Source organism: Erpetoichthys calabaricus, chromosome 11 (assembly GCF_900747795.2).
Source record: "Erpetoichthys calabaricus chromosome 11, fErpCal1.3, whole genome shotgun sequence".
NCBI lineage: Eukaryota > Metazoa > Chordata > Cladistia > Polypteriformes > Polypteridae > Erpetoichthys > Erpetoichthys calabaricus.
Genome location: NC_041404.2, coordinates 124221830 through 124249563, shown reverse-complemented (window position 1 = coordinate 124249563; position 27734 = coordinate 124221830). Strand labels below are relative to the sequence as shown.

At 40.7% G+C, this 27734-nt stretch overlaps 1 protein-coding gene across 3 annotated transcripts; it reads right to left on the bottom strand.

Annotated features, from left to right (window-relative positions):
• On the bottom strand, positions 1 to 27734 carry tex2l (testis expressed 2, like). 3 transcript variants are annotated; one of them, XM_051933478.1, is made up of 13 exons: positions 27529 to 27733; positions 27266 to 27396; positions 14534 to 15752; positions 8368 to 8568; positions 7968 to 8277; positions 7458 to 7717; positions 3729 to 3878; positions 3172 to 3271; positions 2615 to 2747; positions 1848 to 1985; positions 1555 to 1767; positions 1134 to 1254; positions 1 to 960 (listed from the first exon to the last, which is right to left on the bottom strand). In XM_051933478.1, exons 3-13 carry the CDS (start codon positions 15728 to 15730, stop codon positions 829 to 831), a joined length of 2955 nt encoding a protein of 984 aa, XP_051789438.1. In that variant the 5' UTR covers positions 15731 to 15752; positions 27266 to 27396; positions 27529 to 27733; the 3' UTR covers positions 1 to 828. The 3 variants fall into 3 exon arrangements, with proteins under 3 accessions (XP_051789438.1, XP_051789440.1, XP_051789439.1); XM_051933480.1 differs by having other exon boundaries at positions 1130 to 1254; positions 27266 to 27734; XM_051933479.1 differs by having other exon boundaries at positions 7476 to 7717; positions 27266 to 27733.

Here is a 27734-nt window from a genome sequence, read left to right as displayed (position 1 = left end):
TCCTAATACTAGTTTGCTTTAATTGATACTATCTCTTAACAAAGTCATTTGTTTTTACTATGAATCTGAAAGCTTGAATGCCAAAAGCTGTGCACTGCCATCTTATAAATGTGGGGAATGATGACACATTATATCATGTGACCTGTAAATCGGCATAGTGACTATATATAATTTGGCAGCAGTCACACAAGAATTGTCGTAAAATGTCAGCAGCAACCAAATATCAAATGAAAATGGAGTCACCTAAATCATCATAAAAATGTAAACCACAAAACTAAATGTAAATTGTCTAAAAATTAAGCAGACTGCATTCCAACACCCAGATTCATAACAGACATTTTGTTTTCTTTACTGAATCAACGGACAAGCCGAAAATGACAAAGTGAAGTGGCTCAAGTTTCAGTCTTGCTGACCCAAGTTGTATTCAACAAACTAGTTCCTCTCGCACATGCAGAGTGTGCCAGTCTTTAGTGGATATTATGCCTTAAAGGTTGAATGCCACCCAGAACCCTCAGTGTAATAAAAAATTTGTGGGCATTTATACTCTTGAGGCAAGAACAAAAGCAAGCAAAGTGACTAGCTGTGTCACAGGGTAAGTCAGTAATGAGGGAACCACTCTCATACTTTGTCTCCTCTTTTGTCTCTGCCATAGTCCTGAGCAAGAACACGTCCACATGCATATGTACCATTTTGGAACTGGATCATGACTGTCCAACCAGCAGACAAATCTCCCCAACAGCTTATACAGCGTGACCAATTTAGTTGCCATTGCCCAGTTAGTTTCACCAGACAGAAGATTTGAACATGTCTCCCATGTTTGCATGTACATCACTTGGCTGTGGACTCAGTGTCATCCTCTGCTGTTCCTTGGAAGTCCTCAGGTAGCTGGTCCAAATACTCCAGGCTAGAGCACATGATGGGAAGATGCAAGTCATCCATATTTGGCATGACAAAGACTTTCTGAAAATAAGCAGGGAAGGCCATCAGCTGTATCTCCCATTTGGATTCAGTCTTGACCATCAAAAATCATGAAACAATACATTTTGCCCACTGGACTACCTGAATGTTGTACCATTAGAAGGCCCTATTATCTGTCACATGTTTCAAGCTGAGATTTGGTCATGCTTACCCACCTGGAGTTCCTGCTGCAGTTTATTTTCAATCCACTCAGTGACATGAGTGAAGGTCACCTCTCTCTCCCCCAGCTTTGGCCTCACCTTCAGTTCGAGCCGTGGTGGAATCCGGAAGCTGTACCTGAGACAAAGAAAGAGAGAAAATCAGCTGCATGAGAGCCCTGGGTTTAGGTTTGTGTTAGATAAGTGTGACTATAGACGCATGTAATAAACTACTAAGTAGTCTAGCAGAGAGTGGGACTTCAGGCATCTTCAAATTTTTACTCGCTATTATGTGTGAGAATCTAGGTGTATAGGGTTGAGCTGAATGGCCTGTTTTTGTCAAAATTTTTCCAATGATAAGTATAATGATGGGATGTCTTCTTGTGGGCTGTATGATCTAGGAGAGTAACTGATTCAAACAGGTTTACCTGGTACCTACCAGATACGGTCAGTGGGTGGTGGTGGAATGTTGATGATGAGCATTCCTGACAGCTCTTGCACCTCTACCACCAGCAGCAGTGGCATATTGGACACTTCCTCAAACTTCTTTTTGATGAACTCATTCTCAGTGGCTCTTTGGAAGTACTTTGATTTGGCAATTTTGTCCACAAAGCGGAGGATCCTCCGACCAGTATGGGTTCCACTACCATGGCTTTAAAACATGGAAGAGATCTCACTTTGTGGTGTCTTACCCAGCCCTGGGTAATCGCCACACTTTTTGCCCACACTTACCCATCAGTGCCAGTAGGAACTATTTTCTCTCCTTGGTTCCCATGAAGCTCAGTGGGTAAGACTTCCTCATCCTCTGAAGACCCAGCACTTGAGGACTCTTCATCACTGTCGGCAAGGAGAATGGTGCGGCCCTTTGCCCTGGGAGTTGCAAGGAACATAAAGGTAGGTATGGTACATTTTGGTGTCTCAGCATTATATGGTGTCACTAGCACACAGATGTTAGTCTAAGCTAGATTTGCACTTATAATTTTGCGGTTCTTCATCACTCTGCCATTTCTGTATCGTTTGGGGTCTTGGGAGAGTTTCTTAAATCTCTTTCCTGTGTATTTGATTTTGATCCCATTTTTACAACAAAGGATTTTCTAACATTAGACATAATGGCCATCACAAAACATACAATGGTTGCCTGTATCTAGATTGGCACCTGAACCACAAACTTCAGTGCATTTTTCAGGTTAGCCAGAAGATCAAAAAGGTCTCTTTAGATGCACCAGCCCAATTGTCCAATCCAGAGTTCTTATTAAGGCGCAAAAAACAAATCGGAGCATCAATGTCTGTCATACCAGTTATGTTACAAGTCTACTCGCCTTATCCAAGTCTCAGTAGCTCTACCTAACCTAACAAATCCACCTCTGACACACATTCCAAGTCTTTAGAGGAAGATTTCAGAAAACTTAAACTGCATGGAGTAGCATCAGACGTTCTAGATAGAAATTGGGTTTTGGGGACAGAAACCATAAATGGCCAAAAGAGACTCAATGATGTACCTCTCCTGCCCCAGCTCTAGCTCCTGGCTGCCGTCCCAAGTGGACTCCTTCCCAAGTTTGCACAAGTTCATTTTAGTTTCCAGAGTCATTTGCAGTGATCCAGTGTAGGTTACTTCCAGATCCACCCACAAACCTGTAAAACACCAAGGTGCGGTGTTAAAAGGCCATACAGATCTGGCAAAGACTGGTTGTCCTTTCTCCACAGTAAACCTGAATAAACTGAGCATAATTAGTCAGCTGACAACTGACCACATTGACCTTGGCTTTGAGAGAACAGATGGTCCCCAGCATCTCACTTTGTCAAACGTGGAACCCAAGGATTATAGGACAACCCTTCTCATGTGGGAGACCTGTCCTGCCATCCATCGTTTGGTCATTTTGACTCTTGTTTGTCATGTTTTGAATTTCTGGACTTGAACCCTGTGTATACAATCCTACCTGCAATCCCATGCCAGTTGGTGGCAATTGCATTCTCACTGTTCTTCAGGTTTTTATCTTTACAGCACCTCAACATGCTTGGCCTGAGCAATTTAATAGCCACCCCTTGTAAATTCTACCTCTGCTGTTCATGGATGGCCGAGAAGCATTCAGAATATGTGGCACGGATGTTCCCAGGTCGAGATCTGTCAAGGTAAGTTCATTCATGAAATAAGGGAGCTGCAGGGTGAAAAAGAGAGTGAATTAAAGTGAATTACTTTAAACGTCCACAAGAAAGTGTCACAAAACATGAGGGGGCACCTCATCTAACTAGAGAACTCATCAGACTTGTAGGTCTACTGTATATCTAACTGGGACCTCTTTATCTGGTGGGTATTCATTTATAGCTGGGAGCCACTTGCAACAATACAGTGCCATTTTGTAACTGGAGGTGCCATGTTGTCTTATTTGTATGACACAAATTAAACAAATACATGGAATCCATTTCATATGGATATAGGTATATGGACAAATATGGGATCCACCAATAGGACCCTTGTGAGGAAAACTGTTGTCTAGGTGTAGGTGAACTCCTTAAATTAACTAATTGTTTGTTTGTAGACAGATGTGCCCCCTACATATACCTACTGTAAATTATTCCTGTACTTGTGACATCAAGGATATTTATTCTGCTCACCCGGATTTTGCTGAGCTTCTTCTGGATTTTGTGAGCCACTTGGTCAGCCCAGTACTTCTCCCTCAAAAAATCCCAGAAGATTCGGCCAAGGAGAGCATTTATCCAGGAGTGCTGTGCCTCACCGGTGCCTGCTGGCACTGCTGATAAGAACTGAAGAAAAGGAAGAAACAGCACATTGTGATGACCTACTTGCTTGTTATTTTTGGGATTTAATTACTGCATTCCCTTAGGCATGGGCCCAAGGGACAGAATCTTTAGTGTTACTTTTTTTTTCTCATCTCTGAAAAATCTGTGCTTTCAATAAGTCACCCTTGAAAACTGATTTGAAAACTTACTGTGCCCTCAGTGTGCTTCTGTCTGCCAGAACTTCGCCAAGAGGATGGAGAACGTGACTGTCTGGGTCAAGTTGTTCATGTGGGCACAGTTTAACTATGGTTAGCAGTGTGCTCCTTTCACACAGGCCAACAACTTTTAAGTTCCCCAAGACTATGACTATAGAATGCACTGTCCATATGAGCACAGCCTTACCCTTCCAAGTCAGTGGCTCTAACAGAACCCACAGCCATTGATGAACACCACTACATGTTCTAGTCCGCTCAGTTTTTATGGCACTGGTGAGTGGTGATGTGTGTTGATTGCACATGCAAATATGAGTTTCACTCTACTCTGTTCATGTCACGATATCATAACTACCACAACTACTGTACATGCACCTCCACCACCTAAACATGTACAGTAATGTGTGGTTTTAAGGAAATAGCCATGTTGTGTCATCCTCCCAAATCCTGCTTAAATCGAGCCAGGGTTCATGCTTCCAGGGAGATGTTTAGACGCAATTCCATTTTCTAAGTGATGAATCGGGGCCTCTGCTAACAGTGTCATGTGCAAAATGGAAGCCAACCCTCGATGGGATGTATACTCACTCATACTGGTGTTCATTAAAAGTTGCTTTCAGGATCAAGTGTCACTTAATGTTTCTTTTTGAGTTTTATTTTTGTGTTAACATTTTTGCATTCCTGGCACCATTATTTTTGAAGTGCTGCTACTATGTTAGGAGCATAGCAACTATAAGTGTGTGTGTGTGCGTGCGCATGTAATTATTAATAGTGATGTCCTGGATGCCATCTTCTATTTAAATTCCTCATTTATGAATTTTTCTATACAGGTAGTGTCATCTTTTAGTTATAAAAACTGAAGAGAAATCTGACAATGTGCCTGCATAGTACTTAATATATTTATCTAAGACACTTTAAATAAAATAATTAAAATAAAGAAATCTAATATGTTATAATGGTGCATCACTTTGAATTATTCTTACTCTCCTCATGATGCTTTTCAGGTGTCTCATCCTTAATCAGGGTTTGTTTGCCACGGAACCTGAAACTCTGAGGTAGGTTTACTTTTGATGATATTTTGAGAATACGTTTTTCACGTCTCAACTGTTTGCAGAGGCTGATGTTGTGTTATATCTGGAGCATATAACATGTGATATCATTGTTGCAACAGTATAAAGGTCAACGTTATGCTCATGCTGGTTGCCCAAGAATGTGGATTCTCTCAACAAACTTCTTGTGTGCTTTCTGTTCCTCAATTTTTTTTTCCCCTCTTGTAATTTAACAAAGATTTAACTTAGTGTTTTGACAATTTGGCATGATTGATCTCCCAGCACCGATTTCTTGCTTGTTTTCTGTCCATGTCATATCTCCTGGTCCAGTTGTACTGACTCAAAAGGAAACAGTGAGAATTTCTAATAAAAAAGGATCAGAATGAAGTGGCAGGCTGCTGTGCATGTGGTTCCAAGATGGTTGGTGGTAAGGTCTGTGCCATGCCACTAATTTGAATCTTTCATTTTCCCCTTTTCTTATTCCATTTTCTCCATTGGGGCTTGCTGTATCTGTCTGGTCTCTGTGTTCTTCATGGACATCTGTAAATTTTAATCCTTTATTGGCCTCTTTTTACAGGGCAATTTTGAGAGGGTCAGTAGGCAGTTGTTGCCTTCTGTGGTTAATACTTGTCTTTCTGTGGTTGCTAAATGTCTTTCTCCTTATTGAACTTAAAATGATAAATGAAAAGGACCAAGAGATTGAACTCTTGATGTCCAAATTCAACCATTATGCTGATCATAACACCTGCTCTGTTTTCTGCCTTTGGCAGGATATAAAGATTGTGTTTGTGTATGGACTGGCTAAATCAAGGTAGTCTCATGATAGTTTAACCTGCGTGTCTATAAGATGTTAAAGGAAAATCACCTTTGATCACACGAAGATCATGCAAGGTTCACAGAGAATACACCTGTGCTAAGATATCCAGATACCTGTAAATGTAGGGTATCAGAGCTAACCGCTGTGCCCCAGTGCCAACCTAGCACCTAAACAGACCATTTTTATTATTGGAATAATTAATACAGCACTCATTCTAGTGAATTTTTTTTAAAAAAAAAAGTAATTGTGCATCCATTATGAATCTGCATTACCCAGGTTAGGGTAACTGGAGATCAAAGTACAAGACAGGAGTCAACTCCTGGATGGAGTACCAGACGACAAGCCAATGGTGACAATTTAGTGTCACCAACTGACCTATCAAGACTGCTCTGTGTTAGTGTTGTTGCCCACCAATGTAGAATCTTATGGTGTAGTCCTGAGCCTTATCAATGTCTTTGTGAAGTTTTTTTCCCAGGCACTCCAGTTTCCTTCCCATGTACTAAAGATCTGTGTGCTTTGGAATGACTGACAATTCTAAATTAATGGAGCGTAGGTGTGCATGAGTGGCACTTGTGATAGACTGGCAGCCTATCCAGGGTTTGCTCCTGCTTTCTGCATGAAGTTGATGTGATTGGCTCCAACTTCTTGCGGCCCTGAATGAAATGAAGTACAGCTGAGAATTTGACTTCACTCACATTTTTGGGACATGGAAGGAAAACACATCCAGGCAGGGAGTGACCGGGAGAAAATTGAAGTTGACTATGGAGCCACTATACAACTGTGCTACCCTTGCAAATAATCAGAGTTCCATTTCTGAGTATGATTTGTGAGAAACAATTCCCCTAGTGGAATGATTAATATTGTAATTGTGTATGAGTGGGTTAAATCTTGTCAGACCTTTTTGTGTGGTCTCAAGAGCTGCGGTCAATTAAATCATTTGTGTGTTTTTAAACTGGTTTGATCCAGTCCAGGGTCAAGAGTCATCTGTATTCAAAAATCTGATGCCCATTTTAAACATTAATGCACTGAATGTAATCCTCCATATACATTTAATATTAAAGAAAGCAGGCAATGCTTCTTTGAGTTGGTTAAAATCAACAAGGCATTATTGTCTGTGGTTTTGAATAGGAATCTTTAAAATTGTTGGGATGGAGAAGAGACTTTGATTGCTGTTAATGCCATTTCTGAGCACAGGGGAGCCACACATGAAGCAGACATGTTTCATCTAGCAAAACACTATCCAAAATATTGCTAAGCTTAAGATAAAAAAACAGCCATTTAAACCTCCAAAAACATCTCTTCTGCATCCCTTATCGGTTATAACTAATGAATTATTTAGAAGGACGTTTCCATTTAAAGTGCCGAATTGCTTAGAATGGCAAACCCCACATACTGCTATGCTGTAATTTGATCTTTCCTTGTCCAAATAGTTTTATTTTTCTGTGCCCTAATTTTTTAGTGTTACCTCATCACTGATCTCTGACTACCCTCCAGCTCTGCTTTTGACTAGCGGTACTTCTGGGCTCACCAGACCCCCTCCAGGCACCTTTCTCTTAGCCGTTGGGCTGCCAGCAGCACTATGACATGGACTCAACAGAGGACTTGAAGGCTCCCCTTGGATGAAATGGGCCATGTAGGTATGGTAGTCAAGCAGGATCTTCTTCCGGACATCGCCTGCCAGGTCTCTTGCCCGGCACAGTGAGGGAATGTCCTCAGTGCTGCCCCGGCTAGACCCACCGCTGCACATCAATGAAGCTGAAGGGCTGGAGCAACGATTCAGAGGAATAGCTAAAAAAGACATGGGAAGTTGTGTCAGAAGAATGAAGAGGTAAGAAATTCAACATTAAACTTTCAGGACCACAGAAGTCATTTATAACATCTGAAATAGTACTGTGGCACCCCCCCCCCCTCAATCCCTAGTATTTCTATTGTAATTGACATCATTTTTGGAGCAATGGTTATATCTGAAATTCTAAGGGTACTCTGGAGCCCTGCATTGCATTTTCATGGCTTACCCTGCTCTGCCTGCAACCCTTACCACATTTGGAACCACGTCTCACAGGACTTCCTTTGTCATCTGCAAGCATCTGGGAGGCAAAGATGAGCTGCTGGAACCACTCCTCCTTATCCCGTCCTGTCCGCCCAAAGAGGTAGAGCACATTGTCTGGAGGATTGGCTGTAGGTATCCGGGCTTTCCTACTTGGCTCTTGAGGGATGGGGAGCTCTTCAGAATCCTCTTCAGGTGGGCTGCACAGCCCAGACTCAGCAGGTTTGGCCAACAGGATGCAGATTGGATACTTTTTGTTCCATGTCCTCTTATGGGCCAGTCCTGGAGGGACAAGGAAGACCTGCAAGAAAAAAGGGTCCACTGACCTACACAGTAGGGTAAACCAGATGCCTTACTAATGTTAAAATTGAAAGCCATGGCATTTACTTACCTTGCTTTCTGCCAGCTGGACCACACGATGGCTGACCAAGGGCACATCTGGAGGAAGATCTTCATAAGTTACACTTCGGGGGATGTTGTATTTAGGATATGACAGCCTCAATGTGGATCCCTCAAGTCTGGCATACACTGAGTGCATGAGTGATGGGTGATAGAATTCAGGATCATAGGTGTACATCTCATTGAGCCAACCCTATAGATAGATAGATAGATAGATAGATAGATAGATAGATAGATACTTTATTAATCCCAATGGGAAATTCACATAATGTAAATGTGCAGTTATTAAGTCAGGTCCTGCTAACATCACCAGTTGAAATGTTCAATTTTAGTGGAAAAAATTATCCAAAACTGAAGAGATGAGGGAATCATTGAGCTGGAGTGGTGAACACAGTGTGGCAGGCTGAGACGAAAGTAAAATACGATTACATAAAAGAAAAAACTGGCGTCCAGTCTATTGGTGCCAGAGTACGCATCAGTTCTCTGCAACCAGGAAGTAGAACAAAATTGGTCTAATTTAAATAATGCAGCATTCAGTCAAAACAACGTAACAATCATATTGATCTAGGCAAGGGGTTCCCAAGTTCAGTCCTGGAGTACCACTGTAGCTGGAAATGTTCATTCGAACCAATTTCACAAATAATGTTCAGTTTTGCTTCAAAATTATCTAACTGTTTAATTAGTCTTTTTCTTCTCTTATTTTATATTCAGAAATATGTACTAGTACATTTACATATAAACATAATTCACAAATGTTATATTTTTTGCCGTTATCTTTAAATGTTATTCTTTTCTTAACAATATTATTTTTAAATCAGTTTTTCCTGTGGCATTTACTCCTTTATTTGTATCCAAACACTGACTGTTAGTGATGAGCAGCATATAGGCACAGGTGCAAATGATACTGTACAGTATACTAAAGTGAAGCAGCTACTTCTATATAAAATCATTTCTGACCTAATTAATAAGAAAAGGTTTAAATGACCAGAACATAATAAAGAGCAAAATCTTAAAAAGCAAGAAAATCAAAAATAATTAACATCACTCACACAAATACTTGCTAAATTCCTGTAAACATTTAGTAAAGCTATTTTGCAATTTCTGGATTAACATGAAAAAAGCAGAAATTGGAAAATATCATCATATTTAATAAAGACAGGAGTTCAATGGTTGGGTTGAACACGTGTCATTAAAGTGGCCCTAAGTACTGAACCTCAATACCACTTAGTTATGCCTTTTCTTACAATCATAGTGAAATATTTGTTTATTAAAACTGGCAGAATAGTATGTCTGTTTCGATCACGTTGTGCATTTAGGAACCTCTGTTTACTGCATATGCTAGCCTTTAGGTGCATCTTTTATTGTGTGTCTTGTTGTTTTTGTTCACTGGACATTCTAGTACTTACATCCCTCTTTCTACATGCTTCATGTTACTTTTGTTAATCAGAGATGCAGCCCTCATGTGGATGCCGGACATTTTGTCAATTTGTATACAAAGATTAGCACACAAATGAATATAACATTGAAGCAGTGGCTCTACTTTAACATTCTGTGTCATTTGCACCTGCATCTGCACTGCTATCAGTATTTGGATACAATTAACGGAGTAAACTCCACAGGAAAAGGTAAATTAAAAAGAATGTGGTAAAAGAAAGCTAACATGTGAAGATATGGCAAAAAATGCAAACATACCAGCACATACTGTATTTCTAAATACAAATAAGAGATGAAAAAGGCTTAATTTAACAATTAGATCACTTAGAAGTAAGATTGACCCATTTATTTGTGAAAGTGGTTGCAATGAAAACCTGCAGCCACAGTGGTACCCCAGGGCAGATCTAGGGAACAAACTGGTTTAGACAATGGAAGAACATTCATTAATCCCAACAACAGTGAGCACAAGGCCATCGCAGCACATAAGCACACTATACAAAAACATTAATCTAACACGCTGTACAATACAATTGAGAAAACACTTGGCAAGTCACTGTTTCATATTTTTCAACTGAGAAGACATGTCAAGGAAGCTTTTCAATGGGGGGTTCATGAATCTTTTTCTGAAATGCAAAGTTGCCATTTATTTCCATGGACAAATCATACCTATGGAGTCCATGTATGTCACGTTTATCAATAATAACAATAAAACCATTTAACTGCAAATATCTCCATAGGCTGCAGTACCCCTTACTGGAGGACAGTGTAACTGAAGTTTGTGAATGATAATGCCAGATTAATCATTAAAAGGATTGAACCGTGATTTAAAAGAACTGACAATTTGTAGTTGTGAAAACTGCATGGTGATCAGCAGAGCAGGGCTGACTCTGCTAGTTTGGTGGACAAGGCGGTCATACAGGGTGATAAAATTTGGGGGAGGTGGGTGGCAGCATTTTTTAAATAATATAGATCCTCACTTACACTCAGATTCAATTCAATACAACTGTCCATCTCCTATTAACTCTTATTATATTTTTATATCACTTTCACATACCAGTGATGTGTGGTCTTAAAGTCTAATGATCTACATGAGCCATTCACAGGTGGTTTTTCAAATCTCAGGATGCATCGTACTCCGCTTCCCAGAGGCTCTCTTTACACCAAATGTCATGCAAACTCCATGCAGGGAGCACCCAGGACGTGAACCGCAGTCTTCCAATTACTGAATATCATTTGTATTCTCTGCTATTTTCATCTTCTTCCTTATATTTCCACTATTTTCCAATGATTTGCTGGATTTTCCAAGGGAAAAATCTCCTTCTGGGAGCAAATGTGATGAACTGAAGAAATTATCAAATTCTGCTCCGGGATTTGCAACATTTTATATTTATGATTTTCTATTTGTTGTTCTCTCCATTATAATTGTTGTCATATTTTTAACTTTAAAAATGTATACAACAGAAATAAGTGGTTAGTGAGAAGTCAGTTTGCAGAACTTACTTGTGATTTTTGCAACTGCCATTTTAGAGCTTCTGTTTCTCAAGTTAATTACAAAAATCACTGCATTATTTAATAATGTGTTTAATGCAATTTATATGTATTGCATCTGATTTGTTACTTGAAAGTCTTGCATAGTTTGTCATTTAATTTTAGTTTGCAACTTGTCAATCGGGCTTTGTGACATTTGCATTATTACTATTCCATCTGACATTTAAACAATGGCTTACTTGATTTTCATTTATTCTATTATTAACATTGGTTATTTCAGATGACTGAAAATCATGTAGTTGTATACAGTGGTCAATAAACAGACAGAACTGATCTTAGACTTGAACCCTGGGCAGAAAAATATGACAAAAAATTGTCATATAAATCATAGTTTACAAATGACATTTTTAAAATGTCCTTTACCAGTATTATTTCCAAACATTCACTTCCAACTCTTTATTCCCCTTGTGAAGGCAGCAGAATCTGATAGGAAGGGTGAACTGTCAGCTTTGTCTGTCACATTTTGCTTCCCTTGCCTTTGACATCTACAGCAGCAAAATTTGAGGAGGCAGCAAAAAAAATGGCAGAACACAGGCACAGTCATGTGGAGAAATCTGTCATCAAAAGAGCCGGTGAACAGCATGGAAAGGGAGCACATATACAGTACATGCATGTGTTTAACAAATAAGCTGTAAAATCCCTTGGCCTTGGTGTATGGCTCTTGGCAAGTAAACTGGCATGGATTGGCAAGTGGAGAAGGAGAGTGAAAAACCCCACATGAGCAGGGTGAGACTCCAAATCAGGGTTGCCAAGTACTGCAGTCAAAATCCCTCCATCAACAAGCCAATTTCCCCCCATTTGGGAAATTTCTTCCCATTCTGTAAAATGAAATCTTAGGTATTGTTTAGTAATTTAGCTACATTAAGTAACTAGCTCAGGCTACAGATATACAAAATGTTTTAAAATATTCAAATCCAACGCTGAATGTGAATTAACTTTATTTCACCTGCAAAAAAAATGGCATGTTTTTGCACTACATGGAGGATATTCACACCTTTGTATTTAAAACAGGTTAAATATCAGATGGTCATTATGAAAACTCAGTGAATTAAAGTTTAATCAACTTACTACATATAAAACAGCACTCTAAACATACAATCATAATGTTCTGTGCTCTTAATATAAACCGTTTCATTTTAAAATTGAACGACTCAGGATATTTATTTCAAAATATAGTTTGCAATCACAATTTCATTTACAAGAGACATTTTTAGAAAAGGAAAAGTAGTTATTTAAATAATGAAGACACTATAAACTCTTGTTAAGTACTCCATTTACTGTTGTTGTCGTCATTGCTTGTTGTGGGAGTTGTTATCACATACTGTAATTGTTATATTGAAATATACTCAAGAGATTTGAATGTAATATTGTGAACCTAAGACTGTGCAGCCCCTGAGTGAAACTCTGCAATTTATTAATAATGTTTAAAAAAATTCAGTCCCAGACCACTACGTCCCCAAACCAAAATGACCTTCGAGATGAGTAGGCAGAGCAGAAGAAATATTTCTGCAGTATTATTGGATGAGGCTTTCATCAAGCATTTAGAGATGAGGAAAATGTGGACTATATAGAATGAAAATTCCACAGGAAAGTAATTCACATTTTAAAATCCCCCCTACTTTTAAGAATTCCTCCCCATTTGATAGTTGTGTCCACCCCCATATTTCCCCAGTGGCCCCGATTTTCACCCCCTGACGGTGGTAACTCCGCTCCGAATTAGCGCAGGCGCAGAAGAGCCAGGTGGAGTTGGTGAGACAAGCGTAGACTTTCGGGAGGGAGGAGAGGGTGGCAGCGCCCATTGGGACACGCGGCAAATCAAGCGTGGTGTGCTGGATTCAGGCGGGCGCTGTATTAAAAAAAAAAAATCTTTTCAAAGGCAACCAACTGCCAACGCTGACTAAGTACTTTACAATTTCTCAACATCTTCATTTTAATGTCAAATGTTAGTAGTGAATAGTGAGCGTTCGACGTTGTCTTCACTGTTTATTGGGATAGAATATGTACAGAATGTTTCGACTGAAATATAACCCCTCTGCTAATTTTCCGTCAGGTAGTTTTTTTTCCGTCAGGTGCTCTGGTTTTCTCCCACAAAGCCAAAGAGGCGCATGTAGGTATGTGTCAATGATAAACAGTATGAATCTGGGTTTGTGCGATGGCCTGTTTTCTTCCTTGAATCTGATGCTGCAGTGCTCCGCCTATTATTCGCTTTTATTAGATTAGTCTTATATTATTTCAACTTACGTGAGCTAGTGAATTTGCGTCTTTCATTAGACTGGCAGTCAAACGTGCTTGTGTGAAGCACATTGCAAGTAATGGCCTGTTCCGTTTTAAGCTATTGATTTGTTTGGCGTGGCATGCCTTATGTAATGGAGATGGCGCGCTTAGCCCCTCGGTGAGTAAAACGCGAAGTGACGTCATTTGCTGACTTCCTGGCGGGAGCAGCGGCAGCTTTTACCTGATGGTGTCTTCTCGGGCTTCATACAGCCACACTCTGCACGTCCGTGCAGTGAGGTCATTTCAGGGAGTGCACTCGGTCCAAATCCGAGTCGACATCATTTTGACTCAAGCTGTTGTTTGTCTTCACTCTTCTAGAACTAAACTCGGTCGAGGTATGCAATGAACCCATTATTTTTTTGCATCATTTTTGACTTTAGGCTATATTTCCTAATTTTTAACGGTTCTATTTTGAAAGAACATGCCAGCTTACAGTACCACAGGTCGGTTAATTTGAAAAGAAGGCGTTGTAACATTGAGTTAATACAGTAAAGACACTTCACACAGTAAACTAAACACAGATTTGCCTGCTCTCCCATTCTGTGCACAGACTGCTTAGGAAATTTTGATCCAGTGTTTCTGACATGTTGTTTTTTCCCCAACACTGTTGCGAACACCTTCCCAGCTTGGAGGCCTTTTCCTTAAAGCATCACTGAGACCCTCATTCCTTGAGTGTAATTAAGTCCAAGTGACTCATGCTCTGTGAAATACAAACACTTTGGGATGGGACTCATAGGACAAGGTGTTATATAAAATAAAGATTGCGTGATTAGGTGTCTGATTGTGAATGCTGGCACAGACACCCTGCATTCAGTGCAGTACAAGGTGGATAGCTATAAGGCACCCCAGAGGCATTTAAGTGGTGACACAAGGGTGGGCTACTAGGAATTTCAAGAACTTACCTTCAGGACATCAGGATCCTGCAAGGGACTTTCATGTAGTGAACATTCTGGGGTGGATGGCACATTTCTGTTAGCTGAGCTCCTAGGCACCATAAGGAAGATAACAGACAAACCCAGCAAGAAACCGGCCACCAGTCCGAAGCAAAGGCCGGATGCGTAGGGTGGCACTGGCAAGACAAGATAGCCATATGTCAGTAGAGCGATGTAAAATAGCAGTCTGGTGGGTACAGACTTGTGGCTGTTCAAGGAGACCTTGCTTGAAATCTCTGGCATTATCCTGGCACTTTCCAATACAGGCTCAATTTCCACCACCTGGAGAATATCTCCATATGTGCAAATCTCATAGTGGCTGCTGCTGTCCGAGGAGGAGCTTTGCTTGCCTTGGCATTTTTTCTTGGGGATTGCTGGCATCTCGTATGTAGGCAGCCTGTCACATGCCAGTTCTACTCCGTGAGCTCCGGTCTTTGCGGAGCCAGCACTGTTGGCTCGAGGCCGGAAGGTGCCAGAGGTCTCATCACCAATGATCTTGCTCAGCCGGCTCAGGGGTTCCTGCATGGCTTCAGAGAGTTTCCTCCTGGTATCCTCCAATTTGGCCTCTACTTCAGGGACCTTAAAGAATGGTCCTCTGCTTTCTGATGGCGAAATGCTGGGTGAAGGGGGTGCTGTTCTGGAGTCACCATTGCGTGCCTTGGGTTGGGTGAGCTGCTTCCACAGGTGTAGATTGAGCCTTGAGTCGGACTTGGATTGGGTGACCTCTGGCTCGTGACGAGAGATCTCTGTCGAGATGGACTTGACAAGGCTCAAAAGGGGTCGTGCTTTCAGTGTAGAGGAGGCATCCCGCGACTCAATCTCTGTAGACAGAGATTTTACCAGGTTTACCGTAGGCTTAGAACCACAAGGGCTGTATGTCTCACTGAGGGAGGCTTGGCTTCTGGGTGGCAGGCACTGCGAGATGGAGGCGGGGGATGTTAAATCTTGGAGCTCCTCAGGATTTTTCCCTTCCAAAGAGCAGGCTGTATCTTTATAAGGGAGTGACATCTGTTCCTCCAGCTGTACCCACTCATTCTCATTCTTGGCTGTGGTTAGCTGGATGACAATGCCACGCTGTATGGTCAAAAGAGACTCATGGTTTGAAGGTGAGCTGGCCTCGCATTGAGACTGGAAGCCAAGGTGTGGCACTGAAGTTGGCTCTGACATGGCTGGAGAAGAAACACAGCTCCTGTGGGGAAAGAATTTAAAATATACCAAGTAGTTTAAATAGGGACATTAGCCCACATAGTTGTGGGGTGGCAGTGTGAATGTACACTCACACTAACAACCCACCATGTTGACTGGCAGAACTTGAACAAACACTCTCAAAGTATTGAAACAAAATCAGTCAATAATATCATCTGTGTATTTTGAGATCCTTTCTAACCAATGCATGGATGTCACAGAACTGAGGCTTGGATACAATGGTGGAGGTGAAAACACACACACAATGGGACAATTGAGATTCTAACCAATCAGAGAAAAACCTACGTAAGATTCACAGATAGCAGACCAGGAACCGAATCAAGATTTCAGATACTTTGTGTACTGCCGCAGCAATACTAACCACTCCACTACTCTCAATTACTGAATTTAAAAATTGTGTTTAAAAAAAAAAAAAAAAACAGCCTTTACAGTGGATATCATTGTTGCCTCACCGGACTTGGGATCCCACTTTGTGTGCCTTCAGTATAGAGTTGCATGTTCTCGGTATGTTGCTGTGGACAGTCTATAGGCTCCTGCACCTGCTGAACTTCCCATTGTTAGGCTGAATGACCTTGGGTGGAACAACCTGCAATGAACAAGCTTCTTAACAAGGGCTGGTTATGCCTTGCACTTGATGCAGATTTGTAACTCCAGAATGGATTAAGCGGATTCAAAATGGATGGATAATAATTATAAATTCACTTGCATTTATTAAATTTAATTTACATTTATTAAATAATACCTAAAATGTATTATTGTATTAAATGTGGGATGAGTGGGGATTCAGTCATCGCATTATAAGTCATGTATGAGGGTGTACAGTAAAAACAATTTTAATGTTAACTGTGTATGAAATTTAATAATGGAAGCGTCTATCCAAACATGATCAAATCTGCCTAATCCAGTTGAGGGCCATGGAGCCTAGACCATCAGTGTCTAGTGCCAGGCAGGACCTCAACCCCGAACAGAGTGACATATGTCATTGGACACAATTTGTAAAATATTGTATAGCTCGAAGAATGTCCCTTTGTTGGTATAATGCACACAGGGACTGGGGAGGGTGGTACAGTGGGTACACAGTTAGATACTGCCCAAGGATTCCGCATGTTTAACATAAAATGTAATAAACTAGGTCAAAACCTTGTTGTGCAATTACTAAATGAGGATGTGGCCTAAAATGCGTGCTTAATCAGAGACCCTTAATCGCAGGTCTTTTCTCTTATTCTAACATGTCTCTCATCAAAATGAAGCCCTGCAATTATATCTTCTATAAAAGTAACTTCAAAATAAAAGTTACCACAGTTTTCTTTCATATGAAAATTTCCTTTCAAAATAAAACATCTATTAAAAAGCCCTAAGCAATTCTCCTTTGGCTAAGCTCTCCTTCTCAGGGGTGGGGTTTGATTTGTCTTCAATTTTTTTTTGTTATAAATTGATCTATCTGTATGGAATGATTACAATAAAATTAATAAATAAAATTAAAAAATAAATAAATAAAACATGTAGATTCTATTTTCCATCCAGCCCTGCAAGCAGGTCCTCCAAATTGCAGAGAAAATTTGGGGGTTGGTGGTAGGACGGGCTGTCCAGCCACTGTAAAAAATCTCATACTGTTCCAATGTGGTGCTGAGGTGTCACCCATTGTACAGCTGCACTTGGATCCTAATTTGGGTGGTTTGTCATGTGGTGGGTGCGGCAACACGCTGTAATCAGTGCCTGCTCCCAACCCCTGTCTCTCTCTTTCTTTCTTTTCCATAATAGTTCGCCTCAAATTAAAAGAATTATAATTCTCATTTAAGTAAGATTTCACATCAAAATAAAAGTATTATTATTGCACTTTCTTTAATGTGGTTGGGCCCTCTTGAGGGCTGTTTCTTGACCTGTTCTCAGTGCTGCTGGCATAGATGTAAGCCCCCTCCAACCCAGAATTAGACTGAACATTTTTGAGAATGATTGTCAGTATTTTTGGTTGTTGTCTCATAGCAGAATGAGTTTAAATATCTACCTGATTTCTGTCTGTGTGGAGGTGGCTCCTACATGGCTGGACTAAAAGTGTGACTTCTGCAAGTACAGACTAAAACATGGAAATGTTACCCAAGTGCTAAGGAAAGGTGGTGGAGATAATTGCAACTGTCCAATAAGAACCAGCCCAGTTCACTGGCATGACATGAAAAAAGATTTTCAAAGCAGAAACAGGGTTGTTCCCTACCTTTACAATAATGCTTTCCATGTAGGTTGCAGCTACCTCAGACCTAAGCTGGATTAAGTGTGCTTGAAAAGGATGAAAATGTTCCCCTTCTCTTGTCTTCAACTCATCTCTTCTATTTTCCTTCTATCCAGCCACCCATTATCAGACCTGCCTAATTCAGTTAAGGTTTGCAGGGGTCAAAGCCTTTTCTGGCCAGACTGGGTGCAAGAGTCTTGAACAACATGCCAATTTTTCTTTAAAATTGATTTTTTATATTTTTCTACTTTCTAGAATTTTCCCATCAAAAGACTCCATTTTAAAATTGGCATAGTGTAATTTTTTACAGCATTTAAAAGTTTTGTCACTATCTGTTGTCTAGAAATTTCCATTAAAGCAAATGGTATGTAAGTACCTTCCATAATATTTATTAGGCATTCTATAATTGTATTTTCTTTAGCCTCCATCTTTTCCCCTTTTTTTTTTGTCCTGCCCATTCCTGCTAGGATGGTAAATATCAGTCCTGGATGGGACGCCAGTTCATTGTATAGCACGCTCGCTCACACACACTCATACAGCTGCAAATTAATCTAACACCCACATATTCAGGGTATGGGCTGAAGTATAAGCAAACAGAGAGAACTCATATGGTCATGGGGAGAGCACGCAAACCCCACAAAGACACTGACTGAACCAATGTCTCTGGAGCTGTGAGGCGCCATTGATGCCCTTGTCTATAATAATACTCCATCCATACAGGAGCTGACACTTAGGCCGAAGGCAGACAGGCAGGTACCAGCTCTGCGTGGTGTACCAGTATATCAATGGGCACACTCCAGTGCAGTCAGTCTAATTGAAAAGACAACATTATTACAAGTCTACTTTTTGTAATATTTTCTTTTAAAATGAAAATATTACACTTATTTGTTGCACACAATTTTATTTCAAAATTTGAAAAGAATCCCTGATGTAATTCTTTCACTGTAACGTCATGCAAATCTAATTTCTAAAAGATTTCCTTTCAAAAGTTTTTTTTTTTAATTCTGTGGTATTTAACATTGCTTCTATACATGTGCATGATGCCTCCATGATAGTCTGCACCTTGTAGAGCTTACTTTTTTAATTAAAATTAGTATAAATCAACCTTGCATAATACAGGGTGAGCCAAAAAGAAGTATCACATTTCAAATTTTTATTCTACAAAAAGCAACAAAATAAAATACATTTCATTACGATACAAGAAAGGGTATACAAAATTTTTTTCACAGTATTTTAAAAATGATGTCTTCATGGTGGTGGCCATCATTAGCGATATACTCTTCGAGACGATTTCTGAATGCTCACATGACTCGTTCGACCATTTCAAGGGGAATAGTGGCGATTTCATGGCGAACAGCGTCCTTGAGGGCTTCAAGGTTTTGAGGTCGTTTTGTGTATACCTTTGACTTGAGATAACCCCACAAGAAGAAACTGCATGGAGCGAGATCAGGCGAATGTGAAGACCACTCAACATTGCCACACAGGGAGATCAGTTTCCCCAGAAACGTCTCTCGCAAAAACTTGCATGGATCTCCACACCATATAAGCTGTTGCTCCATCCTGTTGAAACCAGGCATCTACCACATCCATTTCTTCCAGTTGGGGCAACAAAAAGTTCTCTAGCATTTTAATTTAACAGTCTGATGTGATGGTGAAGGTTGCTGCCCTCTCCTCAAAGAGTAAGGACCTACAATGCCAAATTCTGCAACGATGCGCCAAACTGTAATACACTCACTGTGCAGAGGTCTCTGATGAAGTTCACAAGGGTTGATTTCAGCCCATTATTGAAAGTTTTGCATATTTATGCAACCACTCAAACGGAAATGTACCTTATCGCTGCACATGAAGATGGCATCTCAATGAATGGTTTGCAGAATGTTCGCACGCAGCTCTGTACAGCTCTCCCAGTCTCTCTCAGTGAGTTCCTGGGCTATCATCATTTTGTATGGATGGAAATTAAGGTTATCAAAGACGTGTTGGAAATGCCTAAGGCAGAAGCATGTTTGCACACTGAACGTCTAGGAGACTGCAAAATTGATGCCCTTTCAGCTTGGATGTTTTCAGGCGTTCGTACAGTCCAAGGACGGCCTGGAGATTTTCTGTTCAATGTTTTACCCATCTCTCTAAATTTAGCCACCCGCTGATGAATTGTTTTCACGATTTGGGACGTCACCATTAGGAGGAATGCTGAAGTGCATTCGGAAGGTGCGTTGCATAGTGATGATGGATTTGATGTTTTTGAAGAACGTCATTTTGGCTCACCCTGTATATTCTTTCAAAGTAAAAGAATGTTTCTTTGCACTGTAACACATTTTTTTTACCATGAAAGTTCCAGGTTAACATGGTGCCATCAATAATGTTAAGAAGTAGTGGAATTACTTTCTTATATTTTCTTTATCTTATCTAAATGTTGACATTAAGTAATCTTGTCAGTTTTATAATGAAATGTGACTTTGTTTTCTTGATTGTATCACCCCAGTCCCAAAGGTATCACGTCCTAGTGAGCTGAATGACTTTCGGCCTGTTGCTCTGACATCACATGTGATGAAGACCATGGAGAGGCTGCTGCTTCACCACCTTAGGCCACAGGTTCAACACGCCCTTGACCCTCTGCAGTTTGCATATCAGGAGAAGGTGGGAGCGGAGGATGCCATCATCTATATGTTACACCGATCCCTCTCTCACTTGGACAGAGGCAGTGGTGCTGTAAGAATTATGTTTCTAGACTTCTCTAGCGCCTTCAACACAATCCAACCTCTGCTCCTTAGGGACAAGCTGACAGAGATGGGATTAGATTCATACCTAGTGGCATGGATCGTGGACTATCTTAAAGACAGACCTCAGTATGTGCGTCTTGGGAACTGCACGTCTGACATTGTGGTCAGCAACACAGGAGCACCACAAGGGACTGTACTTTCTCCGGTCCTGTTCAGCCTATATACATCGGACTTCCAATACAACTTGGAGTCCTGCCATGTGCAAAAGTTCGCTGATGACACTGCTATCGTGGGCTGTATCAGGAATGGGCTGGAGGAGGAGTATAGGGACCTAATCAATGACTTTGTTAAATGGTCCGACTCAAACCACCTACACCTGAACACCAGCAAAACCAAGGAGCTGGTGGTGGATTTTAGGAGGCCCAGACCCCTCATAGACCCAGTGATCATCAAAGGTGACTGTGTGCAGATGGTGCAGACCTATAAATATCTGGGAGTGCAGCTGGATGATAAATTAGACTGGACTGCCAATACTGATGCGCTGTGCAAGAAAGGACAAAGCCGGTTATACTTCCTTAGAAGGCTGGCTTCCTTCAACATCTGCAATAAGATGCTGCAGATGTTCTATCAAACAGTTGTGGCGAGCGCCCTCTTCTACGCAGTGGTGTGCTGGGGAGGCAGCATTAAGAGGAAAGACGCCTCACGCCTGGACAAACTGGTGAGGAAGGCAGGCTCTATTGTTGGCATGGAGCTGGACAGTTTAACATCTGTGGCAGAGCGAAGGGCGCTCAGCAGGCTCCTATCAATTATGGAGAATCCACTGCATCCACTAAATAATGTCATCTCCAGACAGAAGAGCAGCTTCAGCGACAGACTGCTGTCACTGTCCTGCTCCACAGACAGATTGAGGAGATCGTTCCTCCCCCAAACTATGCGACTCTTTAATTCCACCAGGGGGGGTAAACGTTAATATTTAACATTATACATAGTTATTGTTTGTTTTTTTCACCTGTATTATTATCATTCTTTAATTTAATATTATTTATTGTATCAGTATGCTGCTGCTGAAGAATGTGAATTTCCCATTGGGATTAATAAAGTATCTATCTATCTATCTATCTATCTATCTATCTATCTATCTATCTATCTATCTATCTATCTATCTATCAATAGCACACATTTGCATCTCTATGTACCCTGCATTAAACCAGCGTCCAGTGTGGTTAGGAGAGGCTTTGCCCCTCCATGATTCTGAATTGGATTAAGCTGAAAATATAAAGTTATATTTCTTTGTATTGCATAGAATAAATAAGCCAAGCTCTGTTTCTTTGGAAAAGTGCATTTGGTGTTACGTGACCACAAGCATCCCCTAAAAATGTATCACATTATAATATAAATGCGATAAAATTCCAGCAGTCCACCTGGACTACATTTATGGTGGACTCATCAGTGGTCATTTTAGGAAATGTGAAATAGTTTAAATTCATCAGGTGACTAACCAGTTATTCTCAGACATATCAGTCAACATTATTAGTGTCACATGTAGATCAAATTACAAACTACATATAAGTGGCTCAGGAGCAATAATTCATTTAAACATACAAATATTTAGTATTGAAAACAAGATGAATCCCAATACTTATTGGTAAGAATTTTCAAAAATGTATGCAGACATTATAAACATTTCATCACTTTTACTAATTAAGTCAGATGACCATAATAAGCTCAAATGTTACATGTGCTACACATGAATAACATCACTCTAAACAATCAAAGATCAGGTAACTGAAGTATGTCTGAAATTTTCTGTTATGGGCACCATAAGATATGGCCAATAGACTCTCCTTTAGATATGTTTGTCAGCTTCACACCACATATAACAAGTTTCAGACTAAATGATATTTTGGCATAACATATTTTTAGTGTATGATGTCACACACGTGTGAATAGGAGGCAGCTGAATGGCTTGGAGAATAATGGTAACACATCTGCCCAGAGGGAGGCGAGGTGCACTAACGCTCTTTCTAAGTTCCCTGCAGACCTTTCCTGGGAAATCCCACCAGGAGCCACTGCCTCGACTCGGGATACGCCACTGGCCCCGAGGTCGACATCACTTCCCCCAGACTTCCTATAAAGCCTCACTCCGTTCCTGTGGAATTCAGTTCTGTTTTGGACTCTGTCTTGTAAACATTACTCACTACCAAACCTTTTACTTTTGCAGCCAGGAACACACTCGGGTCTCTTCTTGTTACAATGATAAATATGACAAATGACACTGCTTGGCTTGTGAACCATGTGACCAAGGTTGCACTTGTGTCTACAGTTCTGTTAAAATGTGTTCCTTTTGGCAAAATACAGTTAGGTCCATAAGTAGTTGGACAGTAACACAATTTTTATAATTTTGGCTCTGTATGTCACCACAATGGATTTGAAACAAAACAATCATTATGTGATTGAAGTGTAGACTTTCAGCTTTAATTCAAGGGGTTTAACAAAAATGTTGTATGAGCTGATTAGAAAAGACACATTTTATACAAGGTCCCCTTATTTTCAGGGGACCAAAAGTATTTGGACAAACTAACATGATCATAAATATAATTATTATTTTCAGTATTTGGTTGAAAATCCTTTACAGTCAATGAATACCTGAAGTCTGAAGCCATGGCCATCTCCAAGTGCGGTTTCCACCCTAGTGATACTCTGCCAGGCCTTTACTGCAGCTGTCTTCAGTTGCTGCTTGTTTGTTGGACTTTCTGCCATCAGTTTTGTCTTCAGCATGTGAAGTTCATGTCCAATTGGGTTGAGGTCAGTTGACTGACTTGCCATTGAAGAATATTCCACTACTTTGCTTTGAAAAGCTCTTGGTTTATTGTCACTGTATGTTTTGGCTCATTGTCCATCTGTACTATGAAGTGTCGCCCTATCACTTTTGCAGCATTTGGCTGAATCTGATGCAGATAGTATAGCCCAGTAGACTTCAGAATTTATCCTGTTACTTCTTCCAGCAGTCATATCATCAATAAACAATGATGACTAACTTCCATTCACAGGCATACATGATCATGCCATAAAACTGCCTCCACCATGTTTCACAGTATGCATCAGATCATGAGCCATTTCTTCTCTTCTCCATATTCTTCTCTTTCCAACATTCTGGTATACATTGATCTTCATTTCCTTTGTCCAAAGAAAATTGTTCCAGAACAAGACAGGATTTAAAAAAATGTTTTCTGATAAAGTCTAATCTGTCATTCCTATGGTTTGCACCTTGTGGTAAACCTTCTGTCTTTACTTTCATGAAGTGTTCTCTTGATTAGCAAAGATTGGTCTAACTCCCGGAGAGTATCCTTGGTTTGGCTAAATACTGTGAAGGGGTTCTTCTTCACCAAACACAGAATTCTGCAGTCATCCAGCACAGTTGTCTTCTGTGGTTTTCCAGACCTTCTGTTGTTCCTGAATTCAAAAGTGTGTTCCTTCTTTTTGAGAATGTATCAGATGGTTGATTTGACCACTCCTTGTGTTTCTACTAATTCTCTAAAGGGTTTGTTTTGTTTTCTCAGCCTAATGATGGACTGTTTTACTTGCATGAACATCTCTTTGGACCTCAATACTTACATTTACATGCTTGGCTGACACCTTTATCCAAGGCAACTTACAACATTTATGATACATTTGGTTACATTTCTTTTTGTTTTCCAATTGGAGCCCAGACAGGTCAAGTGACTTGCTCATGGTCACACAGTGTCAGTAGCAAAATTTGAACCCACTTCCTCAGTGTTTGAAGTCCAAAGCCTTAACCACTACATCACACTGCCAGCTTTTGAGCCCCTGGAAATAGGTGGGCTATGCAGAAAAAATGGCTGTCATTCCTAAAAAGCTCATATGCTATTTTTGGTAAACTCTTTGAATTAAAGCTGCAAGTCTACACTTCAGTAGTACAATGATTGCTTTATTTCAAATCCATTGTGGTGGCATACAGAGGCAAAATTATGTCACTGTCCAAATACTTATGGACCTGACAGTAATTTGAGTGAAATTTAAAAGAGGACATTTTAAAAAAACGGTACAAGAAAACAATATATTAGCTGCACTTATGAAGAATGGCTGCCTATCTGAACAACCTTATAATGTGAAAATAATAAAAGAAAAAGAAGCTTGACAGAATCATCCAGCTTCTCACATATACTTGTTTATTTTTTTGATATGATATACTTTGTTAATCCCCGGGCTGAATTGTCTATTCACATGACCTGTAGGAGTCAGAGTGTAGGGTCAGCCATTACACAGCTCCCCCTGAAGCAATTTTGAGGTAATGGGGCTTGCTCAAGGGCCCAGCGGAGTAGTATCCTTTCTAGCAGGAGCAGGATTTGAACCGGCAACCTTCCAGATACCAGTGCAGATCCTGAGCCACCACTCCACCTTTATTTTTTTGTTTTCTTCCTCCCTTAAGTCAGCTGGGAAGCCAGTACTTTACCAGGAGACATTTGCAGCCAATGATGACTGCATTGCATCCCTAGTAGCTAAGTTGTGGTCCAAGTCTGATCTGTCTTGTATTTGTAGCTCTAAGGCCATCAGGACTTCATTCAGGACCCTATTGTGGTCCAGGTTGTGCTTGTCCTGAGATTGGCTATCAGTTTAACGGTTTCACCAGCAAACAAGAATTAATTTTTGTCAAGTGCCACCATTGGTGAACTGTCAAAACTGAGGCAACAAAAGCATTTTCCCATCTGTGTGAGCGACTTTTGCTGAGTAATTACACATTCTCTTTCACTTGCATGTGCACACTGTCATGCTGACATTCAGTAGTAGTAGTAGTAGTTGTTGTTTATTTATATAGCACCCTTCACAGACAAAAGGTCACAGAGTGCTGAACAGCAAATACAGTACAAATACAACAGTTAAAACAAAACCAATAAAAACAATAAATAAACAAACTGGAACTATTCAGCACTGATTAAAAGCTTGTTTAAAAAGAAATGTTTTTAGTTGTTTTTTAAAAGAATCAACAGACTCGACTCCATGCAGACCACAAGGCAGGCTGTTCCATAATCTTGGTGCTACAGACTGAAAGGCACGATCCCCACGGGTTTTCAGCCGAGTGCATGGGACAACGAGAAGGCCCTGTTGCCCAGATCTTAGAGTCCGGCAAGCTGTATGGCATTGGAGCAGACTGGTTAGGTACTCAGGAGCTTGTCCATGCAAAGCTCTAAAAGTAAGTACCAAAACTTTAAAATGAATTCTATAAAACACTGGGAGCCAGTACAGTGTGTGCAAAATGGGGGTGGTATGATCACTCTGGCTAGCGCGAGTTAGGAGCCTGGCAGCTGCATTTTGAACTAACTGAAGGCGTGAGAGAGAGGACTTGCTCAAACCTGTAAAGAGAGCATTACAGTAATCAAGCTGTGAGGAAATAACAGAATGAACAAGCATCTCCAATTCTGATTTTGAAACATTTCTTAGTTTTGAGAGATTTCTTAAATGAAAGAAACACGAGCAGCTGACTGACCTTACATATTCATCAAGTGTCAGGGACTGGTCAAAAATAACCCCAAGGTTACGTAGACTCGACTTAATAATAGGAGACACAGAAGATAATTTTAAACTCTCAGAATGAAGAACAGGAGGAGCAACAATTAGTACCTCAGTTTTTCCTGAATTCAACTGCAGGTAATTACTACTGAGCCAGTCGTTAACTTGAGACAATCAACCAAAGTGACCAAAGTATTCATTTGGTTAGGCTTAAATGAAAAATAAAGCTGTATATCATCTGAATATAGATGATACGAGATGTCCTTGAAAGAGTTAAGAATCTGTGATAGGGAAAGAATATATAAAGAGAAAAGTATAGGTCCAAGAACCGAGCACTGTGGCACTCCACATGTCAAAGGAGCACAGTCAGATGAAAAGCCAGTGCACTCTCATACTCACTCCTGAAGTGACACAAAGAGGTGTACATTCATGTGCAGGGGTATAAACCCATCTCCACAAAGGTATTCACCGACACCCCCTCTATAAATCAGAAAAATAACGGGAGTGACATCTATAGAAAAATGAAATAGCATGTAATAATGCATGAAAAATGATCATTTTTCAGATTCTGATCTGTGCTGTGATCAGGACCAGGCTTTCATGAAGAGTGCATTTAAAAAAAAAAAAAAAAAAAAAACTTTTGCTGTTCTTGAACTTAAACATAAATATGTTCTCCCATACAAAACACACAAGAGTGCACTCCTAGATGTAAAGTAATGTCCTCACTCACAAACAAGTGGACACTATTTTACATAGTAAGCCATGCAGTATACTGGCATGCACAGGTGCACACCACACTCTTTCAAGACATTGTGATTAAACATATAAAGTCGCACTTTGCATTCAAGTCCATCTGTGCTTACACCTGCACAAACAAGTGCTCACTCATAAATGCCATCACTCGCGTTGTCGGTCATACATGCGCAATCGCAAGCAAGTGAACAAACAGAAGGTAACACACACTCCAGTTCTCACATATTTACACGGTGTCACTTTATGCCAGGCACTTTTGCCCCTCACTCCTACCTGTGTACCTATCTTGTCAGCTCACACTTCTCCTCCTACTTTTCTGAACTGAGTAATTCCCTGGATTGAGAGCCTGTGTAGATCATCACCAGAGGACCATCCTTTCACTCCTTGTGTCCTCAGGTGTCTTCCTGTTCCACGTCAAGAAGAAAAGATGGGAGAAGTGATGGTTTTGTCAGGAGGCTAATGTCCGCATGCTTCAACTTCTGACCTCTCAACAGCCATGCAGAGGCTCGAGCGCAGATGTCCTCCACGATCCTTACCGGCGTGTGAGTTGCATTCAGCTGCTCGGTTCGTCTGTCGGAATTGTTCACCGGGGGTCAGGAAGGAAGCTACTGCACCGCCCCCAGTACTCGAATAGGAAGAACTGTGTCGATCGTTTGCGCTCCGAACTCCCATAGTCTGCCGCTCCAGTGCCACCAGCTGGGAATCGCAGCTCTGCCCCCGCGAATCCCCCCGCCCTTCACTC